This window comes from Gouania willdenowi, chromosome 18 (genome assembly GCF_900634775.1).
Source record: "Gouania willdenowi chromosome 18, fGouWil2.1, whole genome shotgun sequence".
Lineage (NCBI taxonomy): Eukaryota > Metazoa > Chordata > Actinopteri > Blenniiformes > Gobiesocidae > Gouania > Gouania willdenowi.
In genome coordinates, this window is record NC_041061.1 from 4,066,468 (window position 1) to 4,083,128 (window position 16,661).

The window sequence follows — 16,661 nt, forward strand, 5'->3', positions numbered from 1 at the left end:
GTGTATGTGTGTGTGTAACACTAATAGTTATTAAACTAACTGTAAAGTCTGGATGTTTGGATGTGGTAGGTTTGCTCCATGTGGGGGTGTGGCATACCTGTTTCCCTCATCTGGTTATTCAGACGTAAGCAACTGGTGGCACAAGGGCCACATGTGGCCTTTGGTGCATTTGTGTGCGGACCCCCAGAGTTAACACGCAAAAAAGACCCCGAAAATGAGAGAAAGACGTACAAAATGACTAAGAAAATACACATGACTACAAAAAAAGACAAAATGACTCCAAAAACACATTCAATGAGAGGAAAATACACAAAATGACAAAATGGAAACAAAATGCATAAAATGAAAAAAAAAAAAAATGCAAAATTTCTCCAAAAACCAATTCAGTGGAGAAAAATATATATACAATGAAATTTCTTAAAATGAGAGAAAAATATAGAAAATGAAAAACAAAAAAATACAAGAACAAATGACTCCAAAAACACATAAAATGAGAGGAAAATGTACAAAATCACAAGAAATCACAAAATGGAAAAAGACTCCAGTACATAAAATGAGATGAAATGATGCAAAATGACCAAAAAAAATGACAAAATGACTCTAAAAACACATTGAATGGGAGAAAAATAAATAAATACTTAAAATGAGAGAATAATTTACAAAATTGCAATCAAAATACATGAAACAGGAAAAAATTAAATAAAATAACAACAAAGAAACCCAAAACAAAAAGATATGACTAGGTTTAGATGTTTAGCCGTATTATTGGTGTAGGTCAGCTGCTCCAGACGAACTGAGGTGAGAAGAAGTTGCTATGGTAACCGACCGTCTCCACGCCTAAAGAGAAAGAAAGCCAGGGCTGGTTTCCATGGAAACGCCATGGGTGCTGAGGGTAAACATGATGGTGTCACACACGTAGACGTGTGATGATTGTTGCTGCTGCTTTACCAGTGTGGGCGGAGCCTAACACATGTTTAAGCTGATGTAGGCGTGGCTTCCTTAAAGCTGCTCTAAACTGAAACGATGAAATGGGCGGAGTTTAGTTAGAGGAAGGCTCTCAGTGTGAAAGTTTTTAAGTAAAGATTACAGTAAAAAGTAGTGACATCATGATTACATCATCCATCTTTTCTTCTTCATGTGTTTTGAAGTTTGAGTAGACAAAGTGAAGATGTTCAGAGAGAGAAATACGCCTTTGTTGTTGTTTCTCCTTCATTCCAAAAGTAACAAAAGCTGCGTCAGCCCATTGTGACACACACACACACACACACACACACACACACACACACACACACACACACACACACACACACACACACACACAGAGAGGGAGAGAGAAACACTCAGAAAATAAATACACACAAACACCAAAAGCACAACAACACATTCCTACAAAGAGTTCACTCACAACATGACACATCCACCCACACAAAAACCAGAAGATACAAAGATCAACACACACACAAAATGTGCACTCCAACACACAAAAACCAGAAGATACAAAGATCAACATGCACACAAACACACAAAATGTGCACTACAACACATAAAAAGGCACACAACCACACTAACAGACACATTCACACAAAACACCAAATACACAAAAACCATAAAATGCACAAAAAACCCACACAAAATGCACAGTAAAATACACAAAATGCACAGTAAAATACACAAAATACACTCACATTCACACAACCACACAAAATGCACATTAAAGTCTGTGTAAAGCAGAAATAAATGTGTTATGAGTTTGTCACGTCACAGAAACGTGTCATTGACCACTGAGATAAATTTGACAGATCAAAAAAAACCACTAAGTTCATAAAATTAGGTCTGAAAAGCTGGGGGCGTGTCAGTTAGAGGCTCTGGAACCAAGGGCCGCCTCCGTGTTCTGTACGAGGGACGTAATCGACGATAGCGGCATCGTCGGATGGACCCAGCTCTACCTGTTTGAGCCGTCAGCGCCAGAAACTCCCAAAAATCTTGACTGTGCGTGATTGGTCTGCCTAAACCTCCGCCTTTTCCACTCAACACTGCCTTGTTTCAACGTTTTATGCGGAGCGATACGAGAGTTGTTTCTACAGCGGACTGAGTCAAAGAGAGAACCCAGACCGACTAAAGGTGCCTTTCATGGCTGCAGCACACATGAAGCACCGGCAAACAGAGTCATTCACGGATAAAATGTGTCTGTGTGTGTGTGTGTTTAGTACGGCTGCCAACTTTGGTTGTTTAATCGACTAATTGGTCGATGCTGTCGTGGTCGACCAGTAACGGTATCAGTTTCAATATCGTTTAAAAAAAAATGTGTTAAATGTATTTAAAATACAGTCATTCTTCAAACATGTTTTGAAATGCATAAGAAATGAATTAATAAAGTTTATGCATTTGAAATGGGAAAAAAAAAATGCAATGCACTTCTATCGGTGATAAGGATTAAATATCAATATAATGTATTTAATGCCTAAACAACAGCTGTAAAGTGTGTGATGGCTGCTTCAGCTGTCAGTGTGCTGTCCTCAGAGCAGAGAGGGAACACATTAAGACAGGCTTGAAGCACAAGCATCCACTATTGAATCAATCATTTTTCTGCACAAGAACATGGATTATCCTTATATTTAATACGTGGGTTATGTAAATAGATCCACTGCTGTCTATGGTGCAGCAGGGCACACTGCGCACCTGTGTTTGACGGGCATTTGTCTCCCCGTGCGCTGATCTGATGTTGACATTAACAGTTTATTAATAAAAGCAGGTTTATCACTAAAACAAACGTAAATATGTCATTTGTATGAGGAAAAAATAGGTTTTAATTGTCAGTTTCAGGTTGGGCTCTGATATAAATACCTAATGTCTGTCTGACCTGTAGGTTTCACTATTGCTATGTCTAGTTCTGGTCAAAGCTTGAATAATGTTCATATCATAAATGGTTTGTGTTTAAAAGCTAATAGACACCACAAAAAGCCACCTGCACCTGATCATTCATTTTTGTTCATTTTAAATACATATATATATATATATATATTACATTCTAAATGGTTGAATGGCTTTTTACATGTTTTAAGGAAAACATTTTTGATCTATTTAATGTGTTTAGAAGAAAATGACTGAATTGGCTTTACACGGAATTTAAAGATCAAAAACACAAAATCATTAAGATACACACACACACACACACAGTGACAAAACAAACACAACACAAAAATTGCATATGAACACACTAAGAATACACACGTGTGTGTGCGCTGATTAACTAAGGAAGTTGATTTGTGAAGTGAGCCAAGAAATGTGACATTTAAGATTACACACACTGAGACACACACACAGTGCCCTGTCATGGCTAAGCTCCGCCCCTCAGGCTCTCTTCAATCCGCCTCATTACCCATAATCCTCAGCTTTGACGCCTCTTTTATCCTCAATAAGAGACGCTCTCACTCTTTCCTTTACCCTCCTTTCATTGGTTAACGTGTGTGTGTGTGTGTGTGTGTGTGTGTGTGTGTGTGTGTGTGTGTGTGTGTGTGTGTGTGTGTGTGTGTGTGTGTGTGTGTGTGTGTGTGTGTGTGTGTGTGTGTGTGTGTGTGTGTGTGTGTGTGTGTGTGTGTGTGTGTGTGTGTGTGTGCGTGTGTGTCAGCTCTCAGTGGAGCCCTCTGCTGGTCGCTCTATAATATAGGTCACTGCATCAGTCACTGTTTTACATGTTCTCACACTCACTGCCTTTATCTACAGTTCATTCATTCATTACTTTTATTTTGTAGAAGACCATTAGCAAGAGGATGCCATTTATTTATTATTACTGTATTATTATTAGTAGTAGTAGTATTAGAAATTTAGACTATTATATATTAATTTAAAAATATTATTAGTGGTAGTTTTTGCTGAAAAGCAACATTCGGCCTCCGGTTTGGGGAGTTAAGAGCATGGCCGAATAGTAGCGTGTGACGCAATCAAACAACGAGCAGTGATTTAGTCGGAAAAGTGTGTGTGCGTTGCTGCAGCAGCAGCAGCAACTCCTCCTTTCCACACACAAACACAGCCAGACTCTCTTCTTGTGCTCTCCATCACAGCGTAAAAGTTGGAAGCCGTCCACTTTCACAACCGAGAGCTGTGAGCCACGAATCTGTAAACATCTCCATCGTTTCCTCCTCAGTTTACAAGCGATGACGGGTCTCGCTGCATAGACTGGTGTAGCATTAGCATAGAGTGCTAACAGCTGATGTGTGTAAACAATGTAGTAGTGCAGTTTGGACGTTCAGTAGTGCAGTTTGTATTTACATATATGGTAATAAAGTAATATATATATTCTATATTAAACAGCAGTGCTGTTTTAGCTGTTGGATAGTTGGAAAGGGAGGAGCTCACTTTCCAGGAGGCGTGTTAGGTGACGTCACCTGACAACGTGTACAAAATTCAACTGTCCCGTTTAAAGCTGACTTTTTAATCTATGTAGAAAAACAAGGGAGGAGGAAACAGAACTTTTTACACTTTGTCCCTCATGAGGCTAAAGGATGTATATTACTGTAGAAAAACCATTAGAAAGTGATTCTATTTTCATCATACCTCCCCTTTAATGCACTTTAGCTTTTTTTAATGCAAGTTTTGTTATTTAATATAAATGAAAAACTTTGTTGTGCTTTTTTTGAAAAGCAAAGGCTACTGGAATATTTAAAAAATGTCATAATATTCAATAAATATTTACTTTCTTTAAAAAAACATGTCTAAAAATGTATTCTAGACTATTTATGCACTTTTTAATTTATTGTTTAATTATTATTAATATTAACGAGGATGCAACTGGCATCTTCATTAATGCGAAGGTGTTGCTAGGTTAATTCTTAGCTAATGCTAGGTTAATGCTTAGTCAATGCAATTGCTAGGGTTAATGCTAAGTTATGCCAATGCTAGGCAAATATTAGTTAATGCCAATGCTAGGCTCACTTGAATTTTTTTCAGGAAATGTAAATATTCTAGTTATAATTATTATTATTGTTGTTATTATTAGCAATAGTTGTAGTTTTTGTTAAACTATTATAAAGTTATGTAATATTATAATTAGTATTAAAGACTATTAAGTGTACTATATAAGTGTATTTATTTATTCAGTATTTTGTTAAAGGCCATTAGCGTTCTGTTTTTCTAGATTTATTTTGTCTTTTTTATTTGTTCATTTTTTTTTTTTGTTCATTTATTAATTTCTAAATCTATTTAGTAATGTTGAATTGATTTTGTTGTTGGCGTTTCACGCCTTGTTCCCTGCATTTGGTCTGTAAGGCTAACTTAACGTTGTGCGTCCCACAGATCATGGCGGAGTACAGCTCTCTGCTCAGCGACCTCTCAGACAACATCACCAACGAGGACCTGGAGCAGCTGAAGTCGGCCTGTAAGGAGGACATTCCTGAGGAGCAGAGCAACAACATCACCTCCTCCAAGGAGTGGTTCACCTACCTGGAGAAAAACGACAAGCTGGCACAGGGTGAGCAACAAAGACGCACAAAAACCACAACAAAGACGCACAAAAACCACAACAAAGACGCACAAAAACCACAACAAAGACGCACAAAAACCACAACAAAGATGCAGAAAAAGCACAACAAAGATGCAGAAAAACCACAACAAAGACGCACAAAAACCACAACAAACAGACAAGTATCAGCAGAAATACACAAAGTATCAACAGAAATACACAAAGTATCAACAGAAATACACAAAGTAACAACAAAGTCGACTACAAAGCAAACAAACGAGAACAGAAACACACAAAATTGCTGGTAAAAGTCACAAAAAACAACAATAATACATCTTTGGGAGTTGAAAATGACATTAAGGTGTTGACCTCCTTCCTCGTGTCTCTAACTCGACCTTGTGTGTGACGTTGTGTGTGACGTTGTGTGTGACGTTGTGTGTGACCTTGTGTGCGACCTTGTGTGCAGACAACATGTCGTACATTGAGCACATCTTTGAGATCTCGCGGCGGCCGGACCTGCTGACGAGGGTGATCGAGTACCGAACCACGGTTCTCAAGATCTCTGAGGACGACGAGATCGACACCAAACTCACACGCATCCCCTCGGCCAAGAAATACAAAGGTAGCACATAATATATATATATATATATATATATATATATATATATATATATATATATAGTAGGGATGACCCATAGCGGCACCATAATGTCCATTCATCCTCATATCTGGATCGAAGGCAATTAAGTCAATTTACTGTTTAAATTGAATATTTATCCAATAATACTTTTAAATCTGAAGATTTATTGACATTTTTTATATGAAGTATTTAATTCATCTTTTTTTTTTTATCTAGTAATTTAATATTTTTTTAACTACTTTTTTGGTCAAGTAATTAAACGCTGATTTTTTTTAAATCGAGTAATTAATTCATTATTTTTAATCAAGCAATTAAATGGTTATTTTTTCAAAAAAGTCATTACCAATTATTTGTTGAATTGTGTAATTAACCGTTTACTTTTTTAAATCAATAATTTTTTCAACATATACATGCATTTTTTAATTTAGTCGTTTATTTATTTTTAATAATTTTCTTCCATAAAATTTAAAAGTAAAATTGATGGAAAGAACACGTTTGAACGTTACTTTAAATCGTTTGAAACACTGACGAAAGGTCATTTGTGAGATTTTAAAGATTAAATTTTTCCGAAACTAATAACTATCATTACTGCCCCCTATTGTTGGATTATTAATCTGTAATAATGGTTGACTAATGTATTCCTGTTTCGTCTTCTTTCTCTTCCAACATAAAGACATCATCCGTCAGCCGTCCGAAGACGAGATCATCAAGTTGGCCCCGCCCCCTAAAAAAGTCTGAGGTTGCTAAGCCCCACCCCCTTCCCCACCCAATCATTGCACCTTGACTTCTTCTCTCCTCCCGTCCCTCGGAATCACCGCCATCATCACGACCTGCTGCTCCTCACGGCTCGACCACGCCCACCTGTACCCTGCAGCCAATTAGATCGTAGCGACGCGGCTTCCTCCCGAGATGGAGGTTTGAGACGCTGCCGGGCAGAAAAAGACACTGCGGAAAGAAAACCTGGTGTTGGTGTGTGTGTGTGTAGCGCTGAGTGTGTGTGTGTCTGTGTGTGTGTTTGTGTTTGTCAAGGCTGGTTATTTAATTCTAATATGGTCACTTTGTTTCAACTCTTTGTTTCCCATCAAACGCCACCGTTTAGTCTCTCCTTCACGCTAATGATGCACATTGATATTATTGGATCATTTAAAGGACAAAAAAAAGCTGCTAAACGACCTTGTGAGTATAAAACTAAACAAACGTGTATAAGAAGTCATTCAAAAACATGCTTTATTGGCTTTAAAAACACATTTTATGGCTTTGTTTTCTCAATTATAAATATAAAAATGTGTATATTTCCCTTTTGGCAAGATTTCAAAACAAATTAACCACACATTTATTATAACTGAGGATATTTTTATGGTAGCTAATCAAATTAGCATATTTATTTGTGCATTTCTACTGAATTATTTTGCTACCTTTGGAATTTAATAAAAATATATTTCGATAATTTACATCCTGACACAGACTTTGAATCACAAATAGAAAAAAATAGGACAATTAAATTAATTTGTACTCTAAATTGTCGACGACCTGACATTAGCCTGCAACATGCTAAAGTAGCTAGCTTAATAAAAAATGCAATGTACAGTATTTATGTAATTTCAGAAATTGGAAGTGTGTTGGAGTAATTTTAAACATTTGACAGAGAGAAAACACAAAAGTGAAAACTTATACTTAAATTTCCTTTGTGTGCTGATTTTTTACCGGAAGAATCGAAAAACAGACTTTTGTTTTTAGCTAGCTCTGCTACCAATTGCTATCAACAAACTTATTATACCCTTTCACATGACTATAGAAGTGTGTAAGGGCATATTTTGGTATTAGAACTACTAACTAAAACTATATATACTTTATTTTGCTTCCTGTTACTTCAGATAACTATAACCTCATGTTTGAGAGTAAAAAGTAGCAGTTAGCATATGGTTAGCAAGATAAAAGATGTACCCTATTGGTTTTTTTTAAAGATTAAACAAAGGTAAAAAATCTGCCGTATAGAGAAACAGGAGCTAACATTTTATATTGCTTCGATTTTTACTGTAAATTATGAACAGTAATGGTAAATTAACACATGCTAAAGTAGCTAGCTAAATGCAATGTACAGTATTAATGTATTTCAATAAATTATAAGTGTTTTAAATTATTATTATAAACTCTTGGCAGGAAGTAAACATGACTTATTGTGGAAGTTCTTGTGTTTGTTAAATTTCACATAGAAAAATCAAAAACCAGAGTTTAGTTTTAGCTACAAATGCTAACATAGCCGGTAGTCCGTCACATGACTGTAGAAAGGTGTAGAAAGGCAGAATTAAGTGAATTAAAAACTAAACACATGCTAAATTAACACATGCTAAAGTAGCTAGCTAAATGCAATGTACAGTATTAATGTAATTCAATAAATTATAAGTGTTTTAAATTATTATTATAAACTCTTGGCAGGAAGTAAACATGACTTATTGTGGAAGTTCTTGTGTTTGTTAAATTTCACATAGAAAAATCAAAAACCAGTTTAGTTTTAGCTACAAATGCTAACATAGCCGGTAGTCCGTCACATGACTGTAGAAAGGTGTAGAAAGGCAGAATTAAGTGAATTAAAAACTAAACACATGCTATTTTACTTCTTGCCACTATAGAAAACTGATTTTAACTATATGTTTAAAAGCAAATGTAGCCGTTAGCTAATAACTAAAGTTATCTAGTTAGAGGCGTTTCGGTAATATTTGCACCTTTTTGGATTAAAATAAGTTACAAAGGCTATAAATAAGGTGGATAAGAAACTTACTATTGCTAACTTTGAGGTTATGTCAAAACATTGCTGAAAAACGTGAGCTAACTTTATAGAATTGTTCCGTTTATTGGTTTTATTACTCACTACAGTCGTTTAGCAAAACTCAAGCCTGAATTTCACAGGCTGAATTTTATTTACATGAACCGTGTCGCAGGCGGCTATGTTACGCTACACGCTCGCCACACTGTCACGCTTTAATGCTAGTTTCACATTTAATGTAAATGCTAAATATAAGGTTTCCTCTAAAAATACTCCACTTTGAAAATCCACATAATTCCTTTAAACGACTAAATAAAAACCTTTTAGACGGGTTCGTCTCTAACTGCATTCCCTTTAATTCAAATCAGTCGCTGATTTAGCCGATGTTTGCCTTTGTCTCACAGAGAACCAGAGATTTATTACAAGACGGAATTTATTTAAAAAGGATATTCCAGCTGTTTCTACGCTTTTAAAAAAGTCCCTTTTTAATAGGTTTTATTTTTTCCAAATGGGACCAGAAAACATGAGTTAAAATATATATTCATAAGAAGAATAATATATTAAAATAGCAGTCATATATTTATTGACCTGCAGGTTATATTTCAGTTATTAAAGCTAATTCATTGCCATTGTTTTGCAAAGTAAGGGCAAAAAACAGCCATTTTAATTTTTACCAGAGGTTATCATCTGTATATCTAGGGTGAGACGATGTTTACTGTGTTAAAAACGCACATTTCATTCATTTCATAATTCTGTGTTTAAAAAAAAAACTAGTTTTACTATTCATTTATTTTTGCTGATAACGGACGAGGGTGTAAAAGCATGCGTTTAAAAAATATGTTGGAGTAAACGAAGAAGGTGCGCGTAAACGCCGACTATGCCATTCTAGCCATGTACCGACACTAAAGCTAGCAAGACTGTTGAAACTCCAATCGAATAACTGCTCTTTCGAACACTGTGTCTCTTCTTTCCTCCTCGCATTGAAGCCTTAGCAGCCTTTGCCAGCCCCACACCCGCCAATCAAAAACAAAGAGAAATCCAGCTCGGGCTTCTACGGAGCTACGTACTTTTATTTTGAAAACTCAAATCTTTTCAGCAAAAGGCTAATCATTTACCCCCATCATAGCTCCGCCCCCTCCACACTCGAAGAACCCCAGTGCCAACACCTAAGACTCATGTTCAGATTTTGTGATCTTTTCTTTTTCTTTTGTATTTCTTGTGTGTATTTTCTTGTGGAAATTATTTGAACCCTATGCATTTGTAGGAGAAACTCTACAATTTTACATATCCTCCCAAAAAAAATCTAAAAGTCTGAGTGTGCAAACCAAGATGAAAGTGTGCACTTTTTTTGACGCCATGCTGAAAGATAATAACCATATACGACTGTATGACAAGGTTTTTTGAAGAACTGTTACTAAGGCTTTGTCCACCCTGAAACACCTCAACACTGGTCGCCAATGTTCACATGATAAACACTGTCTGATTAGCAAATAGCTAATGCTTACATAGCATTAGCACCAAGTTAGCTAATTGTTGCAATTGCATCAACTACCACTTAGGCAGGTAGAATTGTAGAAAACTAAATCTAGTACGTTTAATACTGTAGCTATGAAAACGCCTGCTGTTAGCAATTTAGCTAACGCTAATAAAAATGTAGCACTAAGTTAGATATGTTACCCATACAACAACAAATACAACTTCTTACACAGGTACAATTGGCATGCACTTAAAATATGTCATTCAGTAGTAGATATGAATGCCTGCATTTGGCAAGTTAGTCAATGCTAACCTAGCATTAGCACTGAGTTAGCTGTACTTTAGAAAAAATGAATCAATGGTTCCTGACAGAATTGTTATTCAGCTTGAACTGAAATGTTCTACAGTCTGTGATGGCAGATATAAAAATACCTGCAATTCTCAATGTAGCTAATGCTAAAGTAAAGTTAGCTACATATTGACTTCCTTGGCGTCGAGCTGTTGGTTACCAATAGTTGTTTGATGGTAGATATGAAATGCAAGTAACAATTTAGCTAATGTTAACACAGCGGAATCAATAGGCTAACTACCTAACCAGTAAGCCAGCACACACAACATTGTTAAAATATGAAAATGCCTGCAATTGCTAACCCTATATTAGCCCTAAGTTAGTTATACGTTTGTTTAACAGCCTGGCCTTTTGAAGCTAACAAGCATGAACAGTGTTTCTAACAAAAACATCTGGCCAATCACAATTGATGCAACATTATAATAGAAAACCTCCAAAGAAAAACTATGGGGAACCAAAAAACGCACTAATTTGTTGGTTAAAAGAACTCCAGAAGGTCACATTAGCTAATTTCATTCCCTGTGGGAGCCGTTTTCCCAGTGTGCACCAGTGTCCCTGTTTCAAGGTGGATTTCCTTCTCGTGTCACGACCGAAACCCTGAAGTGAAGCGGTGGCCGCCCTCCAAACCAAATGGGACCACTTCATTCATCTCAAAGGGCGGCAGTTGCACTCACCGCTATGACCTGTGGGTAACGGTCCAAACTGTCAAACATCAGCGAGGGAATGTTGGAGCCATTGGGCTATTACTTGGGACTTTTATTTTGGAAGTGCTTGTGATTTTTTGTGACTATGCTGCTTCTGATTTTACTCTCGCTCTGAATCAATTTTGGCCAAAGTCTCATGATCGGAACCGTGTGGTGGATTATAAATCCAGTGCACTCTTGTGTTGGATTGAGGGCACATTTTAGGTCAACTCTTGTTTGTTAGAACAACAAACGAGTAGATTGTGAAACGCAACAGCTTGGAATCCAACAATTTCTTTAAGGCGGCACTGGGACACCCAACATTACGATCAACGGGTTGATAACCAAGGCAGTAACTGGTGTTAGCCTCGGTTCACTTCTGTTTTGGTTGATCCTGAGGCGAGAACCTTGGGTTAAGATCAATAACTGTGAGCGTTTCACCCTTTAAAGCCCTTTTTTTGTTATCGTTCTAATCCTAAACTCCCACAGTAACCAATCGGGAGGCGGATTACGTGTGTGGTCATCGGCACATAAGTGTTAAACATATCAGCCACGAATGATGTCAAATTTGGATTTTTTTGCCAAGTGGGTACATATCAACTCACGAAATGCTGCAAAAGTCCTACGCTACATATCAAAAAAGAAATAAATCCAATAGATCAATGGTTCTCAAACACTGCTTTTTATACCCCTGAAGTCATCAACTGGACAACATTATAACTCACGAAAGTCGCGCCCACCAACCGATGTGGGGATTGATCTTTTCAAAGGATTGAAAATCAATGCGATTGCCTGCGAAGTTCTATATGTTGGCCTGGATATTTCACATCACATCCACTAGGGGCAGTGTAGAATCAGCGGTAATTGGGTATGCTTTTTTGTGGAAGAACAACTTACCAAAATAAAGAGTTTAATAATGTAGCTTTTGTAGTTACTTTGGATTGTTGCCATTTCCAAAGAAAACTAGTAAGTCATTACGTATTATTACCGCAGAAGTGAAATATTCCAAAACAACATTGTTGGCCATTCAATTGTTCATAGAATACAGAAGTGGAAATGGGAGTTTTTTGTCGGTCAAAAGTATTATCTAAAGTTACCGACTAAACACGGCGAATACTACTGAGTGGCCTTCTAGCGTTTTTCAGAAATTCTACTACCAAAACATCAATTGTCTTCAGAGATACAACTATATATATATGTGTGTTTTGTTTTTTGAGGGAGGCAAGGGGGCGTTTAGCGTACGGCTGACCACTGTCTGAAAATTTAAGTATATATCATATACGGCAACTTCAGACAAAGTTACATCATTTCTTTTCAAAAGATTTCCATCCTAACGTAACTTATTTTGTATATTGGGTACCGCAAAAGTTACACTGCCCCCAAGGGTGGCTGGTGGTACAGCTCAATTTAGTCTGTATCCATTGGTGAAGAAATAGAGATTCAATCAGTATATACTATAAACAAAAAACTCCACCTCAAAGGGGTGTGGCATGGAGCGTTTGAGAACCACTGCATCGTGTGACGCTGAAGAAATAATGCGTAAAATAAATAAATGTTGCGCAGACGTTAAACGAATGAAACCTTGGTCAATGTTATTACAAAGTGGGATCGCATTCCGGAACCTTCATTTTTATTCGATCTTACAACTCAAACATAATCAACATACATCGGAAAACTTTACTAAAGAATTGCAACTTTTGCAGGTTTTCCTCTTTCTTTTTTATGATATTTTAAACTATTGTTGTTATTTGTTGCTTTTAAAAAGTCGCTAAAAATTCTTAAACTGCCTGTTAAACCTTTTATTGACTTAACTGTGTCTTGTTTCTTTTTCCTGTTTTGTTTTTTTGTTCTCCTGAGGTGTAAATATGTATTTTGAATATGTATCACTGTGTTTTGATTTATTTATTTAATGCCTACATATTGCTGTTTTGACATATCCAGTTCTTTTGGGACTAATCGAAGATAAAAATCAATGGGATGATGATATTGTGTGTGAAGTTCCAGGTCGTGCATCGAGACTTTAAATTTGTGTGTTCTTCTTCCTTTTACCGTTTATGCTTCGGGCGATGTTTCTTTCTTTCTTTTTTTAACAAAACGTGGTTAGTTTATTTGTAGTTACTGATACGTGACATATATTCTGTTTACCGTGTTGTGTTTGATCTGATGTGTAGTGGTTACCGCTCGTGAAATGATCTTTATGATTATCATTTTTTTTGTTCAGAAAGTTTCCGATTCATGACAAAAGAGAAAAGTATTCCGGATACGGCAGAAGACGTCGCAGGAAATGTTTGGGCAAGTTGTGAGATTGTTGATTTGTTTGCCGTTTGTTAGTGTTGTTTTTTTTTAGGAGTAACTTTAATTTTCAACGGGGAATTAAAATTATTGATATTAATGGCGCATTTAGCTTGCTTGAGCCGCAACAAGCTAAATTTAGGTGAGAAAGTCTGGCTCGTTCGGATGCACAACCGAACTTCGGTGCAACTTATCCAAAAAACAATCACTTATTGATAAACACTGAATCTGGTTAATCTGGTAAATTGATGACCTAAGCAATTGCGATTTAACATAAAAACCTGAACGACCAATGAGAAACTGCAAAATTGGCTAATATAAATTCCGTATTTATTGAATTATAATTCAAAATGATTAATTGTTCCAAGGGACACTATTGTATTTCATGCCAAATTGTGGTAATTTTCATTTTAATTAATACAAATGCTAATTATCTAAATTACGACTGGGTATTAGATACAGTCCTATTTTCCTTGACTAATATTTGTGTCTTAGGTTTGGCAAATATGTAAAAAATAGCTTAAATATAACGTTTGCTTTAGCAAAACAAACAACTGAACTTCATCAAAACCGATTTAACTTCAGTCAGTGGCTAATAAATAAGCCAATCCGAAGTAATCTCAGTGTAATATAAACAGAAATTATCGGCTAAAATGACTTTTTTAAAGAAAAAATATTACTTTATGCTGACGTTGAGTGTTTGTGTGAATGTTTAAAATGCGAGCTGAGAAAGCTTTGGTAAAGTTACGAGATTAAGATGAATGTTATTCATCAACAGCAGGGACGTTCGTAGAAAGCCGAAATTAGCTGTTGGCTAGTGTTAGCGTAGGCTAGCGGATGTGGCACTAGGCAGGTAATGAAATGTGTGCGGAATGTGCGCTGCGTTGTATGTCATGTACTGTAACGTCGAGCATTTTGCTTTTCTGGTGACTGTTGTGAAGTTTACACAATGCGCACAAAAAAGGCGCGCAATTACATCGTGCGCAGAGATTGTTGACAGCTGCTAGGGTATGGTATAACCTTTCAAAAACAGGATGTTTGTGACATTTGGCCACTTTTTAAAAGTTGGACAATTTAACATTATCTTAATGTGGCGATCGCTAAGGCTAATGCTAACTGCTGTGTCTGCGTTCTTTAAAGTATTTGTTGGCGTTGTTTTCAGCTAACAATGGGTTTTATTTTCAGCTGCTAAAGCGATTCCGATAACAAAAAACTATGAGTCGCGCTATCACATCGTACACAGTTGCTAATTGCTAATGGGATTTTTCTTACCTTTGGGCAATTTTTTTGCGATTACAAAACCTGTCAATGCTAAAAGCGTCTTTGATGCTGTCTCATGCAGAAAACTTGCTAGCTGTACAAAGAATTAAGCCACTTGTTTCAAGCTTTTTTGTTACTCTGGACAATTGCGATTGTGAAGGCTAAAAATCGCTAATGGGATCTTTGATGGTATTTGCACATCAGATGCGAGTAAAACTTTGCCACTAATGAAGCCTTTTCACAACTTAGAGAATATCATCACGCGATCTTTGAAGTATTTGTTGGCTAACGGAGGTTTTTATATTTAACTGCTAAAGAGATGACCTTATCACTGAGGTGTGCTATCACATCGCACACATGCCGAATCAATTAAACAACATGTAGGCTACATGACATTTAGCCTCTTAGCTAGCAGAGGATTTCATTTTTCGCTGCAAAAGCGGTTCCGATAACGAAAACCTATGGGTCACCCAATCACATCGTACAAAGAGAAACTGCAAGGTTAAAGTTGCTAATTGCTAATGGGATAATACGCAATGGAAACCACTTAAAAGAAAGATGTGCGTAAAGTATAGCCAGTTATCACAAGCTTTTTTGTTACGTTGGACAATTGCGAATGGCTAACTATTGCTAATCAAATCTTTTATGGTAATTGCGCATTAAAAATTACTCAAAAACCAGATGTCAGTAAAACTTTGCCACTAATGAAGCCTTTTCTCAACTTTAAAAATATCATCATGCGATCTTTCAAGTATTTGTCAGAAGTTGTTTTTTTAGCTGCTAAAGAGATGACCTTAGCACTGAGGCGCGCTATCACATCATACACATGCCGAATCCCTCAAACAACACGCAGGCTACGTTACAATTATCCCCATAGCTAGCGGAGAATTTCCTTTTTTAGCTAACGGGAAAGAACGAGTAGAATCTTGGAGAAGTTTGTCGCTGCTTTGACGGTTTTCTTTCTGTTTTTTGTGACGTTGCTGAAGAATAGTTGACGTCAATGGAAGCTTACAGATAAATGTGACTTTGTAAGACCGTGCAATCGTTAGTTTTTAGCTACAAAACTGTTCGCGGATTGATTTAGTTTTTGAGGATAATATGAAGAAGGCGTCGTAAGGTCCTGAAGGGTTGAGGTTAATTTTGAAAGTTCTTGTCGGCTTTTTGTCATGATTTCAAAGAGACTGAACTGATGCCATTTTGTCATTGTGCTAAAATGTACATGAATATTATATATTAAAATATATTTGCTAACCAGCTCTGTGTGTTTTCTCACTGATCGTAACGTAAACGTTGACTTCATTCTACACGTGTCATTACGTGAATCCTTTACCGATTAGTCATTATATACTGTATATATATTTAAAGGTCTGTTCATCTAATTGTTTATAATAAATACATAAATGATCCCAAATAGAAATTAATAAGGGTGTAGGAAAAAAACGATTTGGCGATATATTACGATATTTCACCGATCGATCCAAAAAATGCCCAAATCAATTTTTTTTTTTTTGTTATGCATTTAACGAAAAAAATATTTGATTGCGCTAACTATTGTAAGAATTCAAGAACTTATTTTTTTATTGATAAGTGTCCTTGGGTGGCATGACAGGCATTTTTAAATAAAAGGAATTATTATTATTATTATTATTAAAAACATAATTTGACAGTTTGAAAAACATTCCACTTGTTTTTCATTGAGGTACTTGAATTAAACTTAATTAACATTTACTTGTTCTCGC

At 36.3% G+C, this 16,661-nt stretch overlaps 1 protein-coding gene across 1 annotated transcript in view; it reads left to right on the forward strand.

Annotated features, from left to right (window-relative positions):
* Positions 1-8,693, forward strand: part of pea15 (proliferation and apoptosis adaptor protein 15) — a 34,442-nt gene extending 25,749 nt beyond the window's left edge. The window contains exons 2-4 of the mRNA XM_028474780.1: positions 5,293-5,467; positions 5,925-6,080; positions 6,772-8,693. Coding sequence (XP_028330581.1) covers positions 5,296-5,467; positions 5,925-6,080; positions 6,772-6,836 — 393 coding nt within the window. The 5' untranslated portion in view covers positions 5,293-5,295 and the 3' untranslated portion in view covers positions 6,837-8,693. The remainder of the gene's footprint in view (positions 1-5,292; positions 5,468-5,924; positions 6,081-6,771) is intronic.
* Positions 8,694-16,661: the final 7,968 nt, after the last annotated feature.